This window comes from Oxyura jamaicensis, chromosome 7 (genome assembly GCF_011077185.1).
Source record: "Oxyura jamaicensis isolate SHBP4307 breed ruddy duck chromosome 7, BPBGC_Ojam_1.0, whole genome shotgun sequence".
NCBI lineage: Eukaryota > Metazoa > Chordata > Aves > Anseriformes > Anatidae > Oxyura > Oxyura jamaicensis.
Window position 1 is genome coordinate 27575577 of NC_048899.1, and position 24913 is coordinate 27600489.

General features: G+C 38.5%; 1 protein-coding gene across 4 annotated transcripts in view; it reads left to right on the forward strand.

Annotated features, from left to right (window-relative positions):
- Positions 1-24913, forward strand: part of CNTNAP5 (contactin associated protein family member 5) — a 287334-nt gene that overhangs the window by 245859 nt on the left and 16562 nt on the right. For 3 of the 4 annotated variants that reach the window (XM_035332452.1, XM_035332451.1, XM_035332453.1), the window contains 4 exons: positions 472-711; positions 2296-2520; positions 15947-16077; positions 17452-17536. In XM_035332452.1, coding sequence (XP_035188343.1) covers positions 472-711; positions 2296-2520; positions 15947-16077; positions 17452-17536 — 681 coding nt within the window. Of the gene's footprint in view, positions 1-471; positions 712-2295; positions 2521-15946; positions 16078-17451; positions 17537-20578; positions 21627-24913 lie in introns of those variants that run through there. The other variant, XM_035332454.1, reaches the window with a different exon arrangement.

The window sequence follows — 24913 nt, forward strand, 5'->3', positions numbered from 1 at the left end:
CTGAACATGATTCATCCTTGGTAACTGGACTCATCAGCATGTTTAACTCATCTGATGTTGGGATTAGGGTGTTATTTATACTCCATACTATAGCAACAAATAGAAAAAAAAAAAAAATGAGTTTCTCATTTATTAGGTGATGTGTGTACTTATGAGAAAGAAGCTAATCTTTTCCCAAATGAATTTGCAATTTAAATACCAAACAGGGCACTAGATATGGCAGAAAAGAAAAGAAGGGCAACTGGAAAGTCAGATGCAGCTTTAGTCCTTTCTTACAGATAGAGGAAGACCTTTAGTTTCCAGGGCTTTCCATCTGTCATCTTTTGCTACAGTGTACATTGATACACAATAGGTAATATTTTTTAAAAATTTAATGGATTCATATTTATACCTGTAGATTGAACTTCAGGGCTTTGATTATTCTGTGGACTCATTAGTAAATGCATGTCCTATTTTTTCTCTCTTTTTCAGGGGGAACAGCTTCCAGACAAAAGGGCTTTATGGGATGTATTCGATCTCTGCATTTAAATGGACAGAAACTTGACCTTGAAGAAAGAGCTAAAATGACTTCTGGTGTTAAACCTGGATGTCCAGGACATTGCAGTAGTTATGGTAACCTGTGCCATAATGGTGGGAAATGTGTGGAGAAGTATAATGGGTATTACTGTGATTGTACCAACTCGGCCTATGAAGGACCATTCTGCAAAAAAGGTAGGCAGAGAGCTTTGTTCCTAAGTCCTTAGTGGTCTCTGAATGTCTCTAATGCAATTTCACCCATGTCAGCTTGGTGTCCACTGTATTACAAGAGTATGTTCTAATATCAGCTTTCCCCTGAGCATCACTAAATGTTTATGTTAAGTGGACTATAACTCCTCGTCTAGTTGACTTCAGTGATGGATGGCCTCAGAAATTAAAATGATTTAAGCTGTACTGTTACTTAAATTACCAACTGTATTGCATGATTCCTGTATTCAGTTGTATATAACTTGGTTCAGACATTAACCAATAGGGCTGAAAACCTTCATGATGGTTCTTCGCATGTATGAATGCTTCATTTGCTTGGTTTTAACCCTCATCCAGCTTTGTCCACTTAATAAAATCTTAAGGGCTCTTCATTACAGAGTTTTGGAACAATGGTGTGACAAAAAGAGTTAATCTTTTTGTTGCTATCTCTGTGATAACCCATCTAAACCTGGCCATAAGAAGAGACATCAAAAATAAATGTGAAACATTCAGGAGAAAACAGATTTGCATGGTTTAGTTTCTGATGAGCGTGTCGTCACTGAACCTGTTTGCTGGCTTTTAGGAGATGGTGACAACATCAGAAAAAGGAGCAGGGCAAATAAAGAGCATCCAGTTTAGATAACATGCTCTTTGGGAGAGGAAGAAACTACCAAAATCACTGCTCAATAACAGCAAGGTGCAATGTGAGTGTTTTAATTTCCGTGACTGTCCCTTACCTTACAAATGCGACAGGCTAAGTGGGCCACATCATCTGCTGGTGTAAATTGGCTTAGTTGGACTCAAGTCCATAGAACTGTCCCCACTTACAAGAGCTGAGGATTTGGCACCGATGTCACGGGAGGCATATAGAATACCCACATAGTGTCCTGTTAGGAGATACTGCTATAGAGGCAGATCTGCTTTACTGGAGAGAGTACTTGTAATCAGCCTGTAGTGGAAGATATTACCATCCTGACTTTGTTGTGTCTCACGTTAGGAAAAGTGCTGTTGTCATATGCATGTATTTCATGGCCAGATTGTGTTGTGTGTTGAAAAAAAATAACTGTGAGATCTTATAGTTTGACTACACACAGGTAGATGTTTGTCGTTTTTTGAAGCTACTGCTCTCCCTCAGTGAGTGTCTTTGGATTAATGTGTTGTTTTAATAATGACTTTGCTTAAAAAGAAGACTAGAAAGAACAAATATATTGTTGTCATTACTGTGGGGGAAGACAGAGAATATTGCCTTACATGTCAACTGTCAGAAGATAGTAAACTGAGCATTTATTTGACTGACCAACATTTTGACCTGTTCCGTCTTGTGGAGCTATGATTCAAGCACTAAAATTGTTGAATATAGAGGCCTGTCTCTGTACACTGCCCTTGTATGCGTCAGACAAATAGACTGTAAGGAAGGGCACTCTGCTCATCCAAAGGAATGGTGATGTCAGCTGGATCAGGGGCATTTTGCCATGTTCTGCTTCTGAGGCAGTCAGCTCATGCACATGCCTGTCTGGGACATCTGAAAACGCAGTGGCTGAAACGATTCCCTTGGTTTATATGTGCTTTCAGAGGTTTCTGCGTTATTTGAAGCCGGCACTTCCGTTACCTATATTTTCCAAGAACCTTATCCTGTCACAAAAAATGCAAGCAGTTCAAGCTCTGCCATTTATGCGGATGCTGTCATGCCCAAGGAAAATATTGCATTTAGCTTTCTCACGGCACATACTCCAAGCCTTCTGCTGTACATCAACACCTACTTTCATGAATATTTGGCTGTGATTCTCTCCAAAAATGGTAAGTACTCTTGATTTGCTACCAAAGGGAGACCAATGTGGCTGTGATTTTTGTGTGAGAATAGTGCCTACAACTTTATCAGCTTTGTGGTATTCAGTTCATGCAAATAGCCATCACTCTTGTTTATATCCCTTTATTTGGCATTCAGTGCTACACTTGCCTATTCAGTCTTTGAATAATTATGTTATTGGGGCTTAAAATGTGCTTTGACTTCCATTTGGCAAGACTGCACAATAGCAATTCCTTGCTATTTATTCCACAGTGAGATCCATTAGGCCTCCAGGACAGAGGAATGAGAAATTCCATGACTGTATAAGAACACTTGGTGCAGAAATATATTATTTTATCTTTTGCATTCTCTATTGGCATGCGTATTGCTCTTCACTGCATTGTTTCAATAGAATATGGCCAGTACATCTGAATATTAAAGCCAGAAAATGTCTATATCTTTTGGTTCACTGACCAGAACATCAATTTGCTATTAAAAGGTAAATGGTGTGGGCACATCCTGAAAAAATGTAAAGATTTTAGGGGCATAGACCCTCTGTCTTCTCAGTAAGACTCTGGCTTGAGTCCTTGGCTTTCAGAAAACTTACTCCAGACATGCATCGTCCTAGACAAATTGGGATGTTTGAATTATTCAAGACTTACCAGGCACTGGAGCACTGGAAATGATGAGTAAGCATATTGGTGAGTCACTAGCCTATGGCAGAACAATAGAAAGTTAATGTTATGTGCTTGAATATGTGCATTTGACCGAATGACCCAGACCACTCTGAAGCCTTGCAAATTCCAAAATAGCTAAGCTCTGAAGTAGCATCAAATTAAAGCACAAACACCCCCCCACCCCACGGGGGGGGGGGGGCAGGGGGGGAAGCTTTTGTTCTCTGTATGGATTTTGCAGTAGTTTATATCCTGGTTATGTCATGTGGCCAGCATTCAGGCTGGCATGGGATGAATAGCCAAATCCCTGTCTGCCCCTCCTGTAGCCAGGGCTGTATCAGCCTTGGCCCATCTCCCCTAAGTGAAGTAGCAGGAAGGTGGTGGGACTCTTGAGGAAACCTTCTTTCTCCTCTGCCATCCAGCCCCACATTTCCAAATCCACTTTGCTCTCAGATGCAGGTGTTCAGTGTATATGATGTTCAGATATGAATATTGCAGTGCAAAGCTACAGAGTTGGAGAGGTTAGTCCCTGCTGAGTTGAAAGCTTGGAATTTGCTCCTCAGTTACACTGAGGTCTCCTTATGCCAATCAAGTGATCAAAATTAGCCCTAAAGTAAATGAAAATGTAATATCCATTTATATCACCTTTACTGCTGCCAGAGTAGTATAAAATGACCTTGGAAACATGAGTCAATTGCCTTTTATTGATGAAATGCAAACATCAGTGAGGTGCAGTTGGGAGGTCTCTAAGAGGCAGGAACTCTCTAATGGTGATGGGGAAGGAGTTGGGAACAGGACACTGGGATCTCTTATAGCAGCTAAGCAGGACCACAGATTTTACAATAAATGTTGCATTTTGGCAGCTGCATTATCTGCAGATCTCCCCTTAGGCTCAGAAAGAGATAGAGATTCTTCCACTTCCAGAAATTAGGTAGAGCAGCTCTCAGCACACTCAGAATCAGGGGGTAGTTTGGACAGTAGTGTCTTTCTCATCTCTGTATGTACCTTTACTCATCTGTAAAATGAAGAGAACCTTAGTTTAAAGGGTTGGTGAGATGTCAGGCTCCAAAACCCTGGACTATTAAATGTAACATTGTACACAAAGAATTAAGATAACTAGCTGACCTTGTTTTTTAAGTCCTGAAAGTCTCTTTCAGATTTGTTCTATACTTGCTCCTGTGTCATTCTGTCAGAACAGTCATTTTAGTCATGTATATTCTCTGTTCCAAATCAGTAATTTTTAAAATCTCTTGTCCTCTTATTTTTCAGTCTTGTTGGAATTGAAATTATTCCAATGAAAATAATGTTCAGATTATTCAGATTGTGTTACTCTTTCTTCCTCCAAGAGGTTTATGCTTGCCATAAAGTTACTGGACTATGAATAATAATATTCTTTGTACCATTAAAAGTGAGCACAATTCTTTCTCTTTTATTGGCTCATTTTCAACAATATTTGCTGAAACTGACAATGTATAGTAGGACTTAGGTAGGTCCCTGCCGTGTAACTGATAGTTAAAGGTTAGGCTTCCGGTGAAATGAGGGTGGGCATTCTCATTTAAGAGGTGAGCAGTAATATTCTTTGCCATAATCCTAAAGCCCATTCCACTTGTTAAGAAACTATATTGGAACAGTCCATGTATACTTTAATGCTTCACAACCCAACCAAACTTTTGTAAGTATTTTTGAAGCTTCTACTGGTGTATCCTGTCACTCCTTTTTTCTATTAGCCACAAACCAACTATGCAAATTATTAGTTAATAAAAATGGCAATGAGAAGAATATTCCTGGTAGTTCAGACTTCTCATGTTAAATAACACAAAAGAAGTGAAAGTGTCTGCAAGGCTTGTTCATATTTAGACTACATTGAAAGAAGCTTATGTGAAAATGAACTTGTATGGGCAACTGTGGTCTAATCCAGTCAGGTGTGAAATATTCCCTGTAAAATCAATTGGTTTCAGTAAAATTAATAAATAATCACATTTAACCCCAAGCACTTTCCACTGGCAGACTGTAAAGGAGGTCATATCATTAGAACATACAGTACATACTGATTGAGATACCAGAATTTTGGTAGTAAAATGATTCACTTAGAGTTACTCAATGGGTCAGTTTGAGATCTGGGAATGGAAATAAAATCTCCTCATACTCAATCATTTCTTTATGCGTGCTTCACATTGCCACTCGCACAGAAAGCCCTTCCACAGCCTGGAGCCTTAGAGGGCAGGTGCTTCATGAAGGAAATAAAGATATAACAGATGTTGGGTACCACCATGTGTCAGTGTAGAAGCTACCATTCTGGATCTATACAGATGACTTCCTTCTCTTAAATTAGATGCTCAGTGGTGCCTTGCAACTAGTATTTCTAGAAACAGTTCCCACTCTAGTGATTTATCTATATCACAATGTTTTTCTTACCTCTGGTCAATGGGTTTCATGTCATGGCATGGATAAGTTTTCAAAAGTTTATGTTTTTAAAGATGACTCAGTAGGGATTCTTTCTGTTATTAGTGAATACTTAGTCTTCTGTATCACACATGTGCCTTTGAAAATGGATGCAATAACTTAACATTTCTCTCCTTCCCAGTCTTCTTAGAGTCATGGAATGATTTGTGTTGGAAGAAACCTTAAAGATCAACTAATTCCATCCCCCTTGCCATGGGCAGGGATACCTGCCACTAGACCAGGTTGCTCAGAGCCTCATCCAACCTACTCTTAGACACTTCCAAGGATGGGGCATCCACAAGACTTTTTCTAGATTTATTATTATTATTTTTTTTTTCAGGGGGTATATGCACTTGAACATCTGCATCTTGTAACACTAATTAATCGAATGGTGAGGAGTCGGGTTTGGTGTCATTAATTAGCATGAAGAAAGACATTTGCACATCACAGAGTTGTGCTTTCTTATGAATAGTGCCGCTGGGTCATGTGCTTTGTGATCTTTCATCCTTGAGGGGGTAGCTGAGTAAACTGATTATTTTGTGTCTATGAACAGCTGTGGTGCAGCAGAGTCACTGTGGGTGCACTCTCAAGCTTGTCACAGTAATGGTGGTTAAAAGTCTGGTCCATTTATAAAATGGCTCCCGGCAATACCAACACTGCGGAAGGGCACTGCTTCCACAGTATTATGCAAATACAGCTGGTCTTCTCTTCCATTCAGAGCTGCTCCATATGTGGCCTGCCTTTGCACTTTTCTCATCTAGTGTGTGTACACACACTACTTTCTCTTCCCAGGGCTGCAAATCCACTGCATCAGTTTGAGGATGAGGCTCTGGGAACTAGGCTGCACTCTCCTTTTCATTGCTCATTTTTGCTAATTTGCATGATTTCACCAAATTATCAATAACTTAGTACTATAATGCACTCAGCTTGATGGTATCTTTGAATATGTATTTATATCTTGATAGGTATCTTTGATACCTAAAGATAGAAATTGATGGGAGTGGGAAATGTCAGGATAGAAACCATTAGTGCCTCTTGTTTCTATATTCTTCCTTCCCTCTGCAAGTAATCAAATGTGATATGAATATGATGATGATGTCTAGAAAAATGTTTCTTTCTTACCTCTGTCTGTTAGTGTGGTTGGGTTTCTTCAATTCCAAATCTAGAAAAAGAGCAGATAGCCAACATCAAAGAAAAGAGATAGGGTCTCAAACTATTCTAGAATGACTGAAATGTATCTGAAGTTATTATCTGATCTCCTAAGAAACTAAGCAATTTGAGTCCCTTTTTTATTGCCTCTCTTCGGGACCTATTGTCATTAGAGTGAGCTCTGTTCTCAATTTCTTTGGGAATGCAAGTCTCTGAAATTGCATAGGAAGGATTAAAGACAAGAAAAAATCACATCACAAGCAAAAGTACAATTGAAAACAGCTTGAAAAATTGTTCTATCAGCTCCGTGATACTGTGATATTCAAAGTATAGTAGCAGGACCTAGATCAGCATAACAGCCCTGTTCTAAAAGTTCTTGAAATCAGCTGAAACTTAATAGGGAAAGAAACCAAAAGCTATAATAGAGGCGGGCTAAATTAACACTCAAAAAAAAAAAAAAATGTCATCATTAAGAAGCTACTGACATTTTACCTTTTAATAAACTAGTAATCTACTGTCATCTCCGTCTGTCTCGAACTCAACAGCAGCCTTTCTACTGAAGACATGTAAATTATCCTTGTTGTTTTTGCCTTGCAAATCTGTTGAGCTGCGTCTCCAACAATTTTTCTCAAACCAAAACAAAGCTTTTGTCATTCAGTGTTAAAGGCAGGCCAAAATAAATTAATTCATTCTTTGAGGCAAGGACTCTTGAATCTGTGCACTCGAGGGCTCAATGGAGCAAAGCTAAATTAGAGAAAATAGGATCTGCTGCAACATTGGGGTGGGTTTGGGGGGTGACTTTCAAGTCTTCACTGGGGCTTTCTCTGTTTGAGAACACCTGGTTTAAAGAGTTTCAACACCAATTGAACAACCTGCATAATTTATGTGACTGTGAAATGGGAAATTGTGCCAAGGTTCAGGTATCGTTATTTTTAACAGATCAGGAGCAGGAAAGTAAGTCATGTTGGGAAGTGAGGAAGACAGCTTTGGTGAGGAGACTAGTTCTCAAGCAACTTTGAGTAGACTAAGAAATGTTTCTTGCCTAGCTCTGGTTTAAATCATTAAATGCTTTTATATGGCAAATAGGAGAGTATATTTTCTAAAAATCATTTCAAAAAAATTCTATAGTTGAATTCTATAGTCCTGAAATCTAACGTTGTTTACTGGGGGAGTGGGCAGTGAGAGTTTGATCAGGAATGCTGAATGTAAAAAAAAAAAAATAAAAATGCCCCGATTGACTGTGAATGGGACACTATCTGTGGCACCGTAAGTGGGAAGGATTGAATGTCAGGAGATCTTCCAAACAGTTTCTTTATGTAGACAGAGAAACTTCTCTTGTTAGAAACATCTCTGGTCCCTTGGATGATCCCTTGTTGTACACACACCTCACAAAAAGTGGACATGCTGATTAGAGTTTTCAGTTCAAATCCTGCAGTAAAGTCATTGAGTCATCTGAGTGGACTTGGTACCCAAAACCTTTTTTGGTTGTTTGTTTTGTTTTGTTTTAGCATATGCCATTCTAAATCTCTAAGTGTACAAGACTTCTTTGAAAGGAGAAGCAGTCACAGCATTCAGCCAAGGACTCTGGCAGATTTCTTTATTTGCTTTCCAAGAGGACAGAACTGAAAGATCTAACTCATTAGCTCAATTCGTGGACATGTTTGTACTCACAAAGATCATTTTACATCTCTAGGGTCAAGAGATGTTCAGGAGACCCACAAGGGAACTGTAATTGGATTACATTGAGCAGGAATGGCTGAGCATGCAGTTAATAATTGATCTTTGCTTTGCATATATACAGACTGACTTTGAATTTACTGATTTTTGGCATAAAACCCCAGACCAATGGCTGCAGATAACCAGCTAGGAAGAAAACATACACTTACATTGACTGAAGGAGGTGTTTATCTCCTGGAAGATTGAAATGTCAAGCTCACATTGTGCTGTTAAAAAGTCATTTTTATTTTTGGATTTCTAAGGAGTTGTCCCAAAAGGAGTGGGGAGGAAGGACAGAGTCAGAAGCTCCTGTTTAAGTGTATGCTGCAGATTATATATGTGTGTGTGTGTTTGTGTTCTTCAGTAATTCTGAAGTAAGGGTCTTTTTACAACCTGACTTGCCAAAAGCTTTAGCCGTGAGGATTGATTTTAGTAATTTCTCAGTTATTCCTAAATTATGAAGTATCTGTGGTGTGGATGTGGAGATATGTAGTCTGGCAGAAACTCAAGTGCCACCTCGGAGCACTGTAGCTGTTTCCACACAACTTGGAACAGGCAAATCTTCTGTCTTGCTTATAGTATCCCTATTAGCATGTTAATTTTTCCCATTAAAAATGAGTTATGCTGACTGTTACACTGGATAATGAAGAGGGACTTTGTCCCTCTTTGCCTGAGGAAAATGAGTGTTTATGTCTCAGTTTTTACTAGCAAGATCAGCTTTCAGGAATCCTATGTCCCAGAGATCGGGGGAAAATCTGGAACAGGGAAGATGTACCCACGGTGAGAGAGGAAACTGGACATAGTTAAGTCCATGAGCTCACATGAGTACTGAGAGAGCTGGCAGATGTCAGTTTATGCTGGGCACTGCCCAGCTGGAAAGCAGCTTCCCAGAAAAGGTCCTGGAGTCCTTATGAACACTAAGTTGTACATGAGCCAGCAGAGTGCCCTTACTGCAAAGAGGCCTAATGGTATGAGCCAGGATCTTGGTGCAGGCAGGTTGGCATGAATTCCTCGGGGTATCACAGCAGAGTTTCTCAGTCTTTTTGCCTGCAAGCTGTTTGTGCAGAGTTGGTGCTGATGTGTAATTTTCAAAGCCAGGTTGAACTTGTGAAATATAATTCATAGGATGATACGTTGTTTTGTTCACTGGGTAAAAAGTAAAGGCTCTTCCTGCTAGCCTGGCTGCTACACTAGTCTTAAATGAAAAGTACACTGTAAGATCAAAGCCTGGCAAGATTTCTCTGTATACAAAGATGAGTGAACTGTAGGACCCTACTGAGTGTCTGACCATGAGAAGATTAATGGCATAAAGTGTGTGTTCAAAGACAAGAGGAGAGATCTGAGCGTCAGATCCAATAGTATTATACAGATAGCTTTTGTTAAATGAAGGGTCTTAAATTGACTTTTGAAATTCCACAGCATGTGTGGAAAAAGTATAGGTTACAATTTACCAGAATAAATCTCAGAATCAGAAAGCACGTAATTTCAGGGAGATTTAATTTCATTTGATGCCCTGAACTCTTCATCTTTGCATTAAATCACCTTTGGGGAAAAAAAAGTAATTAATGTAGCATCACAGTGTAAAAAAAAAAGGCAACCAGTCCTTCACCAGAAAGAAGTAGCTAGACATGGAGAGGTAGTGATAATGACTAATGGATTATAGTGGGTAATAGTATTATTTGAAACTGCTGCTCATCCAAACGTTTTCTGTAATTTTCCAAAGGATGTTAGCATTCATCTACTTCACCAACAGATAATCTGTAGCACAGAGAAGGAAAATGATTTGCCAATAGTGAACAAGCTGGTAAATCCAGAATGGTGGCAGCGCTCTCTCCATTGCCTCCAGGGTACACAAATATACTGCTGTGTATGATGGTAGGATACCCATGAACTGTACTCATGTGGACAGTGATTAGTATATTCCATATCTGTGGAGTAGCCCTTTTCCCATTTTAGGCCTAGGCACATGGGCATGAATATGGGTTGTTTTGTATAGAACATTCCCCTTAAAATCATTGGAATAACCTTGGTGTATAAGCCACTGTATGATGAGCTATACAACTGTGGACCTCTGGGTCATCTTTTAGACTTGCAATATTTTCTAGCTCTGGAGTAAGATGCATCTGCCAGTTCCTTTTTAATTGCTGGTCAGCCTGTGTTAAGCCAACTGGTGGCTGGTGGAAATGAGATGTCTACTAAGGTTAAACAAATTTGTCAGTCGTATAAGGGAACTAGCTGCATTTTGTTGACATTTAAGTGAAATTCTTAATTCTGCTCCCGCTGCCTAGCAGGATTGCAAAGCAATCTGAGGTCATGGGCCTCCAGACAGACTCCTATTCTGCTTGCTTGTTTGTTTTTAGGGGGGGGATGGTTAGTTTTTGTTGTTGTTTTGCCTTTTTTTTTTTTTTCTCTAAATTGAAGAAATGCAACATGAAAGTGTGTTATTAATATGCGTCTTGAATATGATCTGTAAGTCCTGAATGCTTCAAGTCTTGAGTGGGAAGTATTCAAATAAGTACCTTTTTCACTACCATGAGAGATTAGCAGAATTTGGGAGGCATGATTTATTTTTTAACCCTGTAAAACAGTGTCATCTGAACCAACACTGTAGCTGAGAAATCGTATCAGCAAACATGTTCAGCAGTTTCTCCTCTTTGTTTTTCCTGAGCAAAGCAAATAGCAAGAGTCATCTCCTAAAAATGTGCAAGCATTTTCTTAGTTAAAAGCCAGTGGATGCAGAGGAGATGGGCCCTGTTCTTTGAATCACCAGTGGCACTTCCACTGAAGAGTAAATTTACTGAGTAAATATCCCTGGGGAGAAGCTGCTAATTAAGGAGCAGGTTTCTTAGCCAGCTGCTCCTAACTAAGAAAGCATTTGTTCATTTTTAAATATCTAGGCTATAAAGAGGGACACTGAAGCTGTACAAGTTGCCAGAGAGGTATTTTCTGGTGGAGATGACTGAAAGCTGTCATTTGCTATTCTGCAATCAGGAATGAAAAAATGACATTTCCACTTTATGAGTTGCAAATGACTTTCTGGGCTAAATATTTTAATTCTTTTCATAATAGCAACAATATCAATAGGCTTTCTAATATTTCCCACCTGTTGTTTAATTCGTGCCGTCCTTTATTATTTTGTCTGTTAACAATAGCTCAGTAAGTGCTGAGGGTGGGTAGGCTTAGCATCAGTAACACCTTACTGTCTGACAAGGGTAACTGCCAGTGTGAGAGAGCTCAGAGAGGTTCTGTTGGTACTTCTGTGTTTTTGGGTGCCTCTGTGGCAATGGGACACACAGGTGTATTATAAAGTCCTTATCCTAATGCAGTGTTTCATATTTTATACATACACACTCCTCCCAAACTGGACTTGCCAGATGCCCTGATTTAAGTGATTTTTCCTGATGTTACATGATGGTGATAAAGCTGTACATTTTATGTGTGCCAGCCGCACATGCTCCCTGCACTAACTTCAGCTTCTCAGAGGGGTACATGATGTCTTGCCAGCTGCTCCAGCCAGTTTAAGTCATTAAAAACTGCTACTGAACTTGTTTTAGATGTTGGGTTCAATCTGGGCTCATTTAAAACCCGTTTCTATAAATGAAATTCCCGCAGAGAAGTCTCAGACCCCAAGGGCTTGTCATTCCCTTTCTTACTGTTTGGTTCTTCAAGACAAAATGACACAAGACCAGTAGTCCTGGTGGCATGTGTGACAAGAACCTTGCTTATGAATAACTTTTCTTCTTCAGGCTGAGCACTTGGAAGTCTCGAACCAGCATAATATCGCTGTATTATTACTAGATTCAGGAGCTGCTACTTCATCTTTCTTGTCCTCAGGAAATGGGTAGAAACAGTTTGAAGGCACCATGCTATTTCTGTAGCTGCCTGGGGTTTAGTTATGCTGATACTGATCATTAGTGTACTGCTAGCAAGGACTAACCCTGACCTCCATCACCGCTGAAAGAGTATCCTGGGAGTGTTCTGTTTCAGAACAATCAACCCCTACCTATTCACCAACATGGGATGGCATAAATACTTCTCTTTGGTGTCTATTTCCCAAAACATTCCTCTGTACAAGGGGATCCCTGTGGAATCCTGTTAAAAATGTCTCTGAAGCCACTTGATATGAGTGGAGAGATGTCATTCAGCCCTACAGTCATGGATTATACTACTGCAAATTACAGTTTGAAAGCCACAGTGGTGAGTAGCAAGCCAGCTTTGATACTAGTAGTGGCCTTGTCATAGTAGCATTGCAGCCCATGTGGACTCATTTCCTGCAGAAGTGGAGAAAAGAGGTCACACAGCAGCTAAACTACGCCTGCTCCTCTGTCAGGCTGTTCTGGAGGTAGTGCAGTGTATCTGCATGTTGATCATAGTCTGCAGTGGCAGTTACCTCCAGAATTTGAAGCTAAAAGGGATGGCTATAATCATTAAGTGTGAATCTACTCGTACCTAATACTACTGAGGTAATATGTCCAGTAAAATTTCACAGCCCAAGGCCAAAAACATGATACCTCTCTCTTTCTTTCCCTCCCTCTTTTATGGACTTGATAGAAATTGCCTCCAGCAATTCCACATATATTAGAGAAAGAAGAAAACACAACAGGCAGTGCTTTGCTTGAACATTATGGCACTCCAGGTGTGCATGCTCAGACACAGGGAGCTGAAAAGAGAATGACAAGCATGACTGCAACAAGACTGCCAGAAATTATGCTGCTTATGATTAGTGTGAATACCTATTGTGAGGCAGAAATGATGCAAAAAAGAGAATAGGAGCTGGTTTATGCACAGGTTTGTATTTGTGGTTAGTGACACTGGGATGATACGATGGAAAAAGCCAGCAGACCAGATAATCAAAATTCAGAGGCCAAAAAAAGAAATCTTAATAACAATTTTAATTAGTAATCTATTTATTTTGTCTGTCAAATAGCAAAATGGCAATGTAATCTACCAAAGTAATGATTCTGTATTCTGCCAACACTAAAAATTTTGATACTGAATGCATATCAAAATCAGCTCTCAGCTCCATTGGTGTAAATGCCAAAACATCTCTGGAGACATGAGCCCATATACTTATGATTTATATTAATACAAATTTGACCACAGGCAAATGCCAGCTCGAATAAAATGGTTTTGAAGAACAGCCATCCAAAAAAAAAAAAAAAAAAAGTTTCTATTGATATTCAAAGCAATTTGATAAGAAGCTATTCATTTATTTCTTTTAATGATTTTTAAGATTATTTTATATATTATATATATATACTTATATATATATAATATATATGTAATATATATAAAAATATATATATTTTAATGAATTTTAAGATTATTTCTTAATGAATGTTAAGAACCACCTCTGTTGTCTCTATGGAACAGATGATTTCTGCTTTGAAGCAGAAATTGGTGTTTCTCTGATGAAGACAATGAGTAAGTCTCTATTTGAAGCAGCTAAGAGCCTGGATAGATTGCATATCTTGCTGACTGTTTGAACACAAATGTGCTGGTTACTATGTTGTTCTCCTGGATGTAGTAGTACCATTTTTTATTTTATATACTGGTGTGATCATAGCATTTGAAATGAGCAGACAAGCGTGTTTTTAGATTTTCAAACTAATCAACTAGTACGAGGTCACAGACCAAATCTTGTTCCATTTTTTTCACTAGGCCCTTTTCAAAGACTGCAGGTACGAGGTGTGAGTGGCTGATAAAATGCTTCTTCTGGGATGCGATTTTCAATTAGGACCAGTCTGTTACTCTGTCACAATGCATTTCACTTTATTTGTGTGTGGTCATCTCAGCTGTGACATGCAGGTTCAGACAACCTTTCCACTTTTTACTGGATAAACAAGTCTGAAGAAGTTCTGTCAACTTTTTTTGCACTTGGGCTTCTTTTCTCATGTCTTTCTAATGTTATTATCGAATGTTCACACTTTTATTCCCTGTTGATGCATCACTCAGAAAATGTACAAGAAAATGGGACTGTGATATAAGTTTGGACTTTTACTTTAAAGGTGATAAACAGTAGTTCCTTGTCCTGGACATGCAATGAGGGGACAGGAGCTTTGCTGTATGAATCAGGGCAGCTGAATTAGGTCCTATATTATCACACCGGATAATTTAGCAGTTGTTACTGACCTTGATCTCTTCAGAAATTTCCCTCCTACATCCATGACTATGTGATAACGTAAATGCCTTTTAAATACTTTTTTATATTTTTGATTTAAACCATCACCTGATCCAGCAGACATCTCAGTCAGCTAAAAAGCCCTTCATCCTAGTAGTTCATTCTCATTTTCCCTCTCATCTATGAAAACTTTGTTTCTATCCTGCAAAGCTCAGAGAGAGGTAGTGCTCATCTGGGATTACACAGAATGTTACAAAAAGAGCTGCTCTTAGGAGCCTGAGCAGCAAACATCCTGGTGAGGCAAAGGAAGAGAGACAATTTTAAAGGGACTTTGGGTCCAATTTGGAAGAACTGTTGACATAACTGTGAGTTGCGTAGAGGTTGCAAAATTCCTTCTCTACAGGAAGCTTATACATTTTTTTATACTCATAAAGTAGTTTTGCAAGAGCCTTAAGGACAGCAGTTGCAAGTGCTGTTTCAGTGCAGTTGCACTTATTCCTGCGTTAAGGTCAAGGGTAAGGAGGGCAGTTATGTCCACTCTGTACAGTGAAGGAGAACCACCTCTTGTCCCCTGCCTCTAACTCTAGACAAGAAGTCAGTCTTGCAACATTAATATGGCCGAATAGAGGAGCAAAGCAGGGCTGCTCATTCACCTCACTAAACTACCAGACTACATCAAGGGTCAGTGGTGTGTCTCTGAAGTCACAATGCTGTATTTATTTCTGCAAAGACTGAAAGAGATGTTTGTTTATTTTTTCAAATAGTTTGGAAAACCAAAGTGTTTTTTTGGTAATCATTTGCAACATATATTTTCTCGCATTGCATATAAGTCATAAAGAATCTGGGCCTTTAAATGCTTGAAATTAAGTTATAATTCTCAGTTGTCACTGTCTTCTGCACTTGCTGTTATATCCTGATGAAGTCCTGACTTGGAATAGTAAAATGCACAAATATGAGTTTAACGGAATAGTGCAAGGCCTGCATGCCCTCTGGTGGAAGCAATCCTTCACAGACTACTGTAGATCAGCTCTTGTGGCCATGCTAAATGTCTGACCTGCAGACAGACACTGTTTCCTTTGTTACACTCAGTTACTCAATTAAGTTATGTTTCTCCACAGCCGCGTTTGTTAGCTAGTAAGAAGAAAAACTCTTTCAGTGCATTTTTTTCATACTTTTTATTAACGTGTGAACTCTTTTCTCTTCAACCTGTTTCTTGACTTTTTAACCTTGTTTCTCCACTATAATAAAACGGAAATGAGTTATATGTTATGTAAATGTATTGAACAGTATCTCATTATGGACACATTTTTTATAGAATTTTGCTCTGCTTTTAAGGAAGTTTACAGGTACGATATAAGCTGAGTAAGGATGGGCTCCTTATTTTCACAATTGACTCTGGAAATTTTGCCAACCGTGAGCTGCACCATGTGAAGATTAACAGAGAAGGCAGAGAGCTCATCATTCAGGTATGTCATGGCTTATTTTCAGGGCTAGATTCCCAGTTTCACGTTTGGTGTAAAGGAATACTTCATGCCATAGACAGCCCCACTGATTTCACTGCCTGATTGCCAGCAGCAGGAAAGTGTCCAGCAGCAGAAAAGTGTCCAGCAGCAGAAAAGCCCTGTGAGTTAAACCAAAGCTCCATCCAGACCAGGGCCTGGCCCAGACCGTACCTTGAAGAGTGCACAGCAGTGGTATTTTCAGTAGAGTGATTTCTCCCTTGTCTCTTACAGTCTGTGAACTGGGAAACACCTTTGACCAGAAATTCATCTGGACCACTAGAGCCGTGTTGGGGCCCAGGGTTATCTGTGTGACCTGTAGACTCAAAGGGAACACACAATGTATATCATTAAAAAGCTGTCATATGGAGAAAAACAACCAAGGAGGGAGCACCTGGGAAAGTTTTTTCATTAGGTGTATGTGCCCCAAAAGTGAATGTGACCACAGCAGCCTTATCTTCTCAAAGAGGAAGGGCAGGGTACAGCCACTGTGTGACTGCTGATGTTCTGTCCCTTTGATAGATGTAGGCCCACCCTTCAGTGTGCCCTATGACTGTGGTGATTTCATGGGAGATGAGACCCCTCATCTGCCCCTCTTCTCTTGCATTGCCTGTTTTTCAAAGGCAGGATGAAGAGTACCATCTTACTTGTCCTTCTGCTTTCTTTCTGAGGCTAATTACATCATTTCAAATCACAAAACAAATTTGCTAGGTCTGGGCCATGATCATTTAACAGAGGAGTGGCAGGGTCAGTTTAAGGAGAAACCATGTGTTAATGAAAGAATAGAATGAGAAAGCAAAAGAAACATAGGGAGCACCACAGTTTTTCTTTCCTCTGCAATTTCCATTTCTTGTTGTTAAAATAATATGCAGTTAACACAGCAACTAAAATAGGTAGGGCTGATTATCTAGGAAGGAGGTTTACACTAACAGTCAGGGTTTTTCTCTATTACTAGTCTTCTATTGTCTGCTGCACTGTGGTTTTCTTCTATTGAGAACTAATTCTCCACAATACATTCCTAGAGAGGTCTCCTTTGAGTGCACTCTGAAGTGACTAGACATGAAATTTGGGAAGCAGGGGAATTTCAGTGTTAAACCTTTTAAGCTTTTCTGCAGGGGAAGTTTCTTTAAATCCCTTTATATGACTATACTTGTGCACCTTCAGCTTCGCATGCAAAAATCAAAGCACATTCACTTTGCTATCTTTAGAAACTGAATCACGCTTGGGGGCAGAATTAACTTATTTGCCACTGAGAACCTTCCCACAAGTTTGTGGTACAGAGAAAGATCTAGGGGTATCTGTGTGCTGTTTTAATAAACTAATTTTATTGACCTCTTCCAGGTTGATCAAGTTCTTAAACTCAAACACAACTTTTCTGAGATTGATTTTAAGGCCACCAAATCACTTACCTTGGGCAAGGTCACAGGTAGGTTTTACTAAAAATATTTCGGACTCATCAGTTATTATAGTGCTTGAGTTAACCTGTGCTGTGTGCTGGCTTTTTAACAGAGTTGTTTTTTTATTTGGCTGATTTAGCTGTAAGGGCATTCTAGAACTCCTACTTATAAAAGCTCATCTATGCAAAAATTTGGCAGCTTTACTTGTTTGCACTGATATCAATATTATCTTCTCCCATTGCTCACTCCAGTAAAGTGATTCATACAGCCTGTGTGGCTGCACAGGGTGGCATTATTTTGCTGACTGTAGCTTGCTCCTCTGAAGCCATTTCTGTTTCCTAATGATAAGAACAGTGCTGTGAGCTTTCATCCCCTCTATCCGTATTGCACTCCCTGTCCTTTTCTGTTTGAATTCTGCAAGGAATGTTTGTGTTACATATAGCACAGTGGCCACAATTCTGCATGCTCTGTGCATGGACCTTCATTGTATTTACCCTTTCACACTACAAAGCCATTACAAGACTGGAAAACTTGGCCATAAATTTGGAAAGTAGAACTCCTCTATTTCATGGTCAAGTATGTCATAATACTTAAAAGAGTCATTCATTCCCAGTAAGATTCTAAATACTTCCTTGGATATAAACATTGTAGTCCTTTGTTAGAATTGGGCCTCCATGTCCAGCCTACCATCTGTTTCATTATTTCAATTTATCTGCTTTATTAATATCACCCAATGCCTCTGGGACTGGTAGCTAGACAGAAACAATAGACATCTAGTGTCTAGTTGTACAATATAATTGTATATAATGACATCAGTGCATTCTGCATCATGCTTTACTGAGTAGATTAAGGACAGGAACTGATTTTCCTCTTAATTAAAATTGATGTTTGGTCAGAATGCAGCAATCTTCCAAGCCTTTATGGACAGGTTTGGGGACCTGACACTTTTCAACCCAGGTAAGGGCTAAGCTAAAATCTCATTTTGTCAAGGGTCAGCTGTAGTGCTGAAAAATTGAAAGAGCATTGCTTGTCATGATCTCTGCCTTAAAGCTCCAGGTATAGATAACAAATCAGTAAACCAAGGCTTTCCTAAACATTGAATGGAACATATCACAAAGACCTTCAAACATACAACCAGCAAACTGAAGTTGCAAGTTGCAAATTAGCATCATGGAGAGAAGCTAGATGTAGTCACAAAAATAGTAATTTTACATGTACAAGTTTCTTAAAATGTCAAAAACAAAAAACAAAACAAACAAAAAAAAAAAAACAACAAAAAAAAAAAACAGGTGTGTATTTCCAGGGGTTTGGCATTCAGTTTCACTGAACATCACAAATCTGTCTCTAGACAAATTCTAATGGATACATCCTCCTCTGTTTTTTTTCTCTCTTGCTCCAAAGTTTCTTGGGATTTTCTACTGGTAATAACATTAATGATAGCAGTAGTTAATCTTCTGTAGTGACACTAGAGTCATGAACTTGCTCATCTAGCTGATAGGAAATCTTATTGCTGTACCAGGAATCTCACAATTCATCCCAGCAAGTCACTTTAATTCCAGCCTAATCCTAATTCTGGTTTCTTCTTCATATATTAAATGAATTTCCTCAGACTATTCTTCTGTGTTAGGGATTCATTTGCCAAGTTTTATCCCACAGCTGTAGCTCTTTTGAGGAGAGTCCTTATGACCCCACATTGCAGGTCACTGATTCTTCTCTTCATAGAATCATAGAAGCAGACCCAGATCTCTCAGCCTTTTCTCGTACAAAAGATAATCCAGTCCCTTAGGCATCTTTGCAGCCCTCCGTGGACTTAGTACAGTACGTCTTTGTCTGCTTTCTACTGGGGAGCCCAGAACCAAACCCAGCACTCCAGTTATGCAACACCCATAGAGAGAACAGGGGAAGGATCATCTTCTGTCTGCTGACATTGCTCTTCCCAAGGCAGTTCTGGATGCTAGGATAACATTGCCACCTTTTCTGAATGTCATACTGCTGGCTCATGGTCAGCTTGTTGACTGCCAGGACTTCCAGGTCTTTTCTCTGCAAAGCTGCTTTCCAACTGATATGGCCCCCAGTCAGTGCTGGTGAATGGGGTTATTCTTAATCCAAGTGTAGATCCTTGAATTTTCTTTGTTGAAGTTCATGAGGTTACTTTTTGCCTATTTCTCCAGTTTGTTAAGGTCCCTCTGAATCCTGGAGTGATCATCTGGTCCATCAACCTTGTTTTGTATCTTCTCCAAATTTACTGAAGTTGTAACCTGTCCAATACTGACAATAAAAAAAATAAAAATGCCCAACTGCTAAAAAATCAAGAGTGCTTGCCTTGTAGTATCAAATTAGGAACTAGACTTTTATCATTTTAGGAATTTAGACCTTACATAAATGTGTCCATTCATAATTTCTAATATTAGGTAAAATATTAACCATAGCTTGTTATAATGATGGCTTGCCAAAAGGTGAATACTGTTAACCTAAACCAATATGCTCTGTCTTCTTCCATGTTCATCATCCCTTTCCCCTCAGTAAAAGCATAAACTTCTGGAGGCATGTGATGCTTAGATCTAGACTTTCAGAAGTGTTTGTTTTGAATGTCACTGGGATTTAGGTACCATTTAAGTGACCACCAAAATAGAACCATATAGAAAAACTGTACCCTACACATCTGTACTATATTCTCCTGAAATTCTGTCTCTTCTAACCTGAATACCACTGCTCATTTGCCTGCTCTAATAGTTTGATTACGGTTGCTTAACCACATGATTATATCATCTTCTTTCTTGACTCTACCATTCATTTTCCTCTGGCTGAGAAATCTCTAAGAGGGCTTCCAGCCAGACATCTCACAAGATTAAAACCTCTTCCTTACTAGATTTTCTTATGATAACCACACTAGCATAGTTGGAACTCTTGAAAAGTACAGTTTTATTCAAAGACCATTTTTTGTCTCCCACTGCCCCCAGCCCGTTTTGACTTTCTTTAGTCAAAAGCTACTTACACTCTAATATTTTTTTTTGCGTTTGAAATCTGCTGTATTTTTGAATGGCTGCCCTACACCCATCTCTGAATTCCAGGAAAAAGCCTTCCATTTAAGGCAGAGGGGGTTCACCTGGAATTCAAATATAGGGACACTCACTCTGCCACAGACTGCTTGAATGACCTTGGGCAAGCCATTTATGTACAGATATAAAGGTAAGTAGGCATTTTATTCCCACTGGAACCAATCTAAGCTTTAGTATCTCTGTTCTCTATCAGTAAAGCATGGATAATAGAACATCCCTACATCAGAGGGGCTCTAGGAGGATAAAAGCATTAAAGGCTGTGAACTGTTCGGATCCACAGTAATGGGGCCATATAGCTGCCTTAGAAAGATCAATCTAAATATAAGTGTGGCTTTGAAGACAAAGGAGTAAAAAGAAGCAGCATTCAAGTAGGCAACAGATGTTTGTTGGATTCATCCTCACAGTATCCAACAGTGATAGAGAAATATTATTATCCCATACTTCGTTGTCATTTTTCTTCAAACGTATAGAGCCAACACGCAAAAGGACCTATCTAAAGCTCATCACTATCAATGGGACTCTTTTCCTGGACTTTAGTGAGTACTGGATTGAGACCCCAAGTGGGTTGTACAGTTTATGGCAAAGCCTTAGTGAAATCTTAGCAAGAGTCCCAGTTCATTTACTTTAAGTGCTCCTTACAGAGATCATACTGCTGAACTTAACCACGTGAACTCTATTCTATTGACAATCTGACCTTACTGTGAGGCCAGTTCCACTTTAAACAAGGGAGTGAACTGTGTGACCTTTAGAGGTGTCTTTCAATTTAGACCATTCTGTAATTCTCTGATCTCAGATACACATTAGCATATGTTTAGGTCTTGTCTCGAATAAAAAAGCTGTTATCCCAATGGAAAATATAATCTATTTGTTTTGGAGTTCCCTGTATGATTCGTAAGTATCTGAATAACAGTTCCTTTCTACCCCATAATGTGTATGGTGTTGAAAGAAAGAAAGGATCTGAAAGTGGCTCTAGTTCAGTGTTAGAGTTCTTTATTTCTATTCTGAACTAGTTATATCAGCTCAGAAGTACCTAAGATGTGACCATATCTGCAGCAGCTTTTAGTGTTTTTTTTTTGTTGTTGTTTGTTTGTTTTTTTCCCCACTTTGAAAATTTCTCATTGTGCTTCACCATATCTAAATCTTTTGCCATTACAATCATTACAATACCTGGAAAAGCAATCAGTGATGCTGAGAAATGAATCTAATTGCAGGGTAATTAATCCAATTTTTTGCATATTTGCTTCTGAGCAAGTTAATACACTAGTAGCGTAGTGATTACAAGAGTAAAGGAAATTGAAAGGAGATTTGAAAGGAATTTAGGAGTATTCTGAAGAAAAACGTTGCAAAGATTTCCTTAGCACCTATTCATGTTGACCTGTCTAATTTATTTGCATCCTCAAAATAATGAATTAGCAGAACTTCCCACGCTAGTGATGTAAAGAACTGTGTAAACTAGCACATGATCATGATACCTTTTATCTCTAAAAGCTTGAACTGAAACACACTTAATTTGTAGGAGTCTTTACACTGAATCATTCAGCTTATCTGAAAAGTAATTTTATTAAAATCATTGTGTAGGAGCAGTACAATTTTTATTATTTGTATAATAGATTTTCTTACTGAAAGTTCACAAGAAGGAAAAGGAATCCATATACAGAGATCACAGTACAATTAATCCAGGAGTGGTGTCATAGTACAGGAGATGATAATGGGATAATTAAATCACAGTGGGTAAGTTGGCATCAAGCCTGAGATACAAAACTTAACCCTGAAGAAGCATCTCCTTTTGGGGAGTTTTTATGGAAAGAACATAAGTTGTAGTCTTTTTTTTTTTTTTTTTTTTTTTTTTTTTTTTTTTTTACACCCCTTTGTGGAAAGTCATTCCATTTTTTAAGCTCTCAAGCTCACAAATTTCTTGAGAAATTTAAAGTCACTATCTGAGAATATTGTATTCTACCATTTTTACAATACAGCAATGGCTACAAGAGTTATAGTCTGGATTTGTCTTGTCACTGCAAAGCTCTCTCCTTTACTGCAGATTCTTCCCACCCTAAATGCCTATTTCATAGCAGGAACTTATCCTGGAAAAAGATGTCTTGGGTGCGTTTTAAGTCTAAAATTGTTTTTCCCCATAGTAACCTAGTAAAGTATTTGGGAAAATGAGAATAGCTACTTAGGAGAGACATTTGGGACCAAGATAACACTAGTTAAAAAAAAAAACAACAACAAACAAACAAACAAAAAGCTTGGCTATCATAAGTGCTTGAAGCAATCCAAGGTCTGAGCCAACAATACTATCATGTTTCTATTAAAAAAAGATATAATACATTCAGACTTTTTCTCCAGTAGTATCATTTACTTTAAAATCCTAGCACCACACTTAAATCTCTTTTTTTTCCCAATGGTAATATTGCCTAAATGTGTCCAAGATTATTTACTTCTATCTAGAAATTTTATTTTTAGTTTGATTTTTTGCTGTTTGAATTGATTTTAACTGTCTACTCATGAGAAAATCATGTGTTCTTTTGCAGTCTCTCTATTTTCTTGCATATTTTCTTCTTTTTATGGATTATGTTTTGAGCCCATGTGAAATCACATAGGGCTGACTGTGTTATGACAGTTTAAGATTCAAATGTCAAAAATTTTGATGTAATAAATTTCACATTGCCATTCAAAGCAGCACATTTTCAATGACAACCTGTCGTTTAGAAAACATACTAAATGCATGTCTGAAATTCTCTCTGCTAAGCCTAATGAAACAAAGATTCTCAAATCTTTCACTTGGCATGAAATGTTCAGTTGCCAGTAAGTAAAGCCTGGAGTGTTCTGCTCATTCCTGGGAAAACTTGAAAGAAAAAGTCCCTTCGTTTTGCTCTTGCTGTTGTTTTCTGTTTCAGGAGTGTTTTCAAGGATGCTGAATGCTTGGAGCCCTGTCTCCTGTTTAATCTCATCCTTTTCCTAAGGAAGAGCCACAGTGGCTGAACTAATATTTCTGACTAGAAAAAGTTTGTGTTGTTCACACCAGTACCTTTGTGGCAGACTCATACCAAGAAATGAAATTTTCCCATGGATGCCTTTTTGCGAGTTCCAATCTAAACCAAGACATGCTTTCTTCCCTTTCTAAATTAATAATTATTATCAGCAATGTTTACTGAGGTTGTTGAAGGACAGGGTAGCGTATATTTCTAGGTAACTACATGGTACCTGGTTGTTGACTAAACTGAGACAGGAGCAATATGGAGATGACAAGTCTTTTACTTCTAGCTCACAGAAACAAATCTAGTGACAAGGTCCAAGTAGTAATCTTGCCAGTGATGTTCAGCACCTTGGTAAACTGAGGTGAAGTATATAGTATAACTTCCACAAAAAGCATCTTCCTATTTCTCAGACTAGAAAAAAGGACTACCGGTGCTTCAGTATATAGAGTATATTATACTTTGCACCTCCACCTAAGTGAAAAGCATCTAAGTAGTATGCTTAGATTAATGAGCTAGTTAGGGTGCAGATATTTAAAACATTTTATATCCACACTGATATTAAGAAGTTTCTAATAAGGAAATCTGTGATGGGCCTTTCTGGATGTTAGTGAGCACACAAGTAAACGTTCGTCTCTGATTTAATTTTGAATGACATGAAATTAATGTTTAGAAAGAAAGAACAGGATAAGTAGACCACGTAATGCTTATTGTCCCATTTTCTACAGTGTTATTTTCAGAAAGCTCTTTTGAGCCACTCTGTCTGCACACAGATAAAACTTTTGATTTCTCTTTGATTCCAGTTAGCTGTCATGTTAGTTACCCTTTATTTTGTCTTAATTTACTGATACATTGCTGAGCAACCTCATGCTTGGTCCTAGAGATTTGCAGGAGAATTCTATTATTGTATTTATGATGAAAATTAATTCGCCATTACTCAGATACTCTGATTTAAAATTGCTTTATTTAACATTTTAAAACAAGTGTGTTACAAATGGCAGAGGTGCACAAAAACCAGCTGTACAACACAGTGTCTGTTTTGGAGAACAGAAATGAATCAGCAGAGAAATTATGTGGATATAATAAGTAAAGTGTTGCAAATGCAACTGCATGTTTTACCTAATTCTCTTTGTCAAGGAAAGGTACTGCAAACACATTAAACTAGAAAACAGGAGAGTAAAATTGATGCAAATTTTATTGATCTGTGATGCTGCAGACAGCTTCCAACAGCTAGGGGACCCCACAAAAAGTTAGGACAACTTATGCACAACTCAACAGAGAAAGCTTTTTTTTTTTTTTTTTTCCTAAAAATAAATTTATGGAAAGATAAACCTAAATTCCAGTTAAAGAACAGTTAAATTAAAAAGCCAAA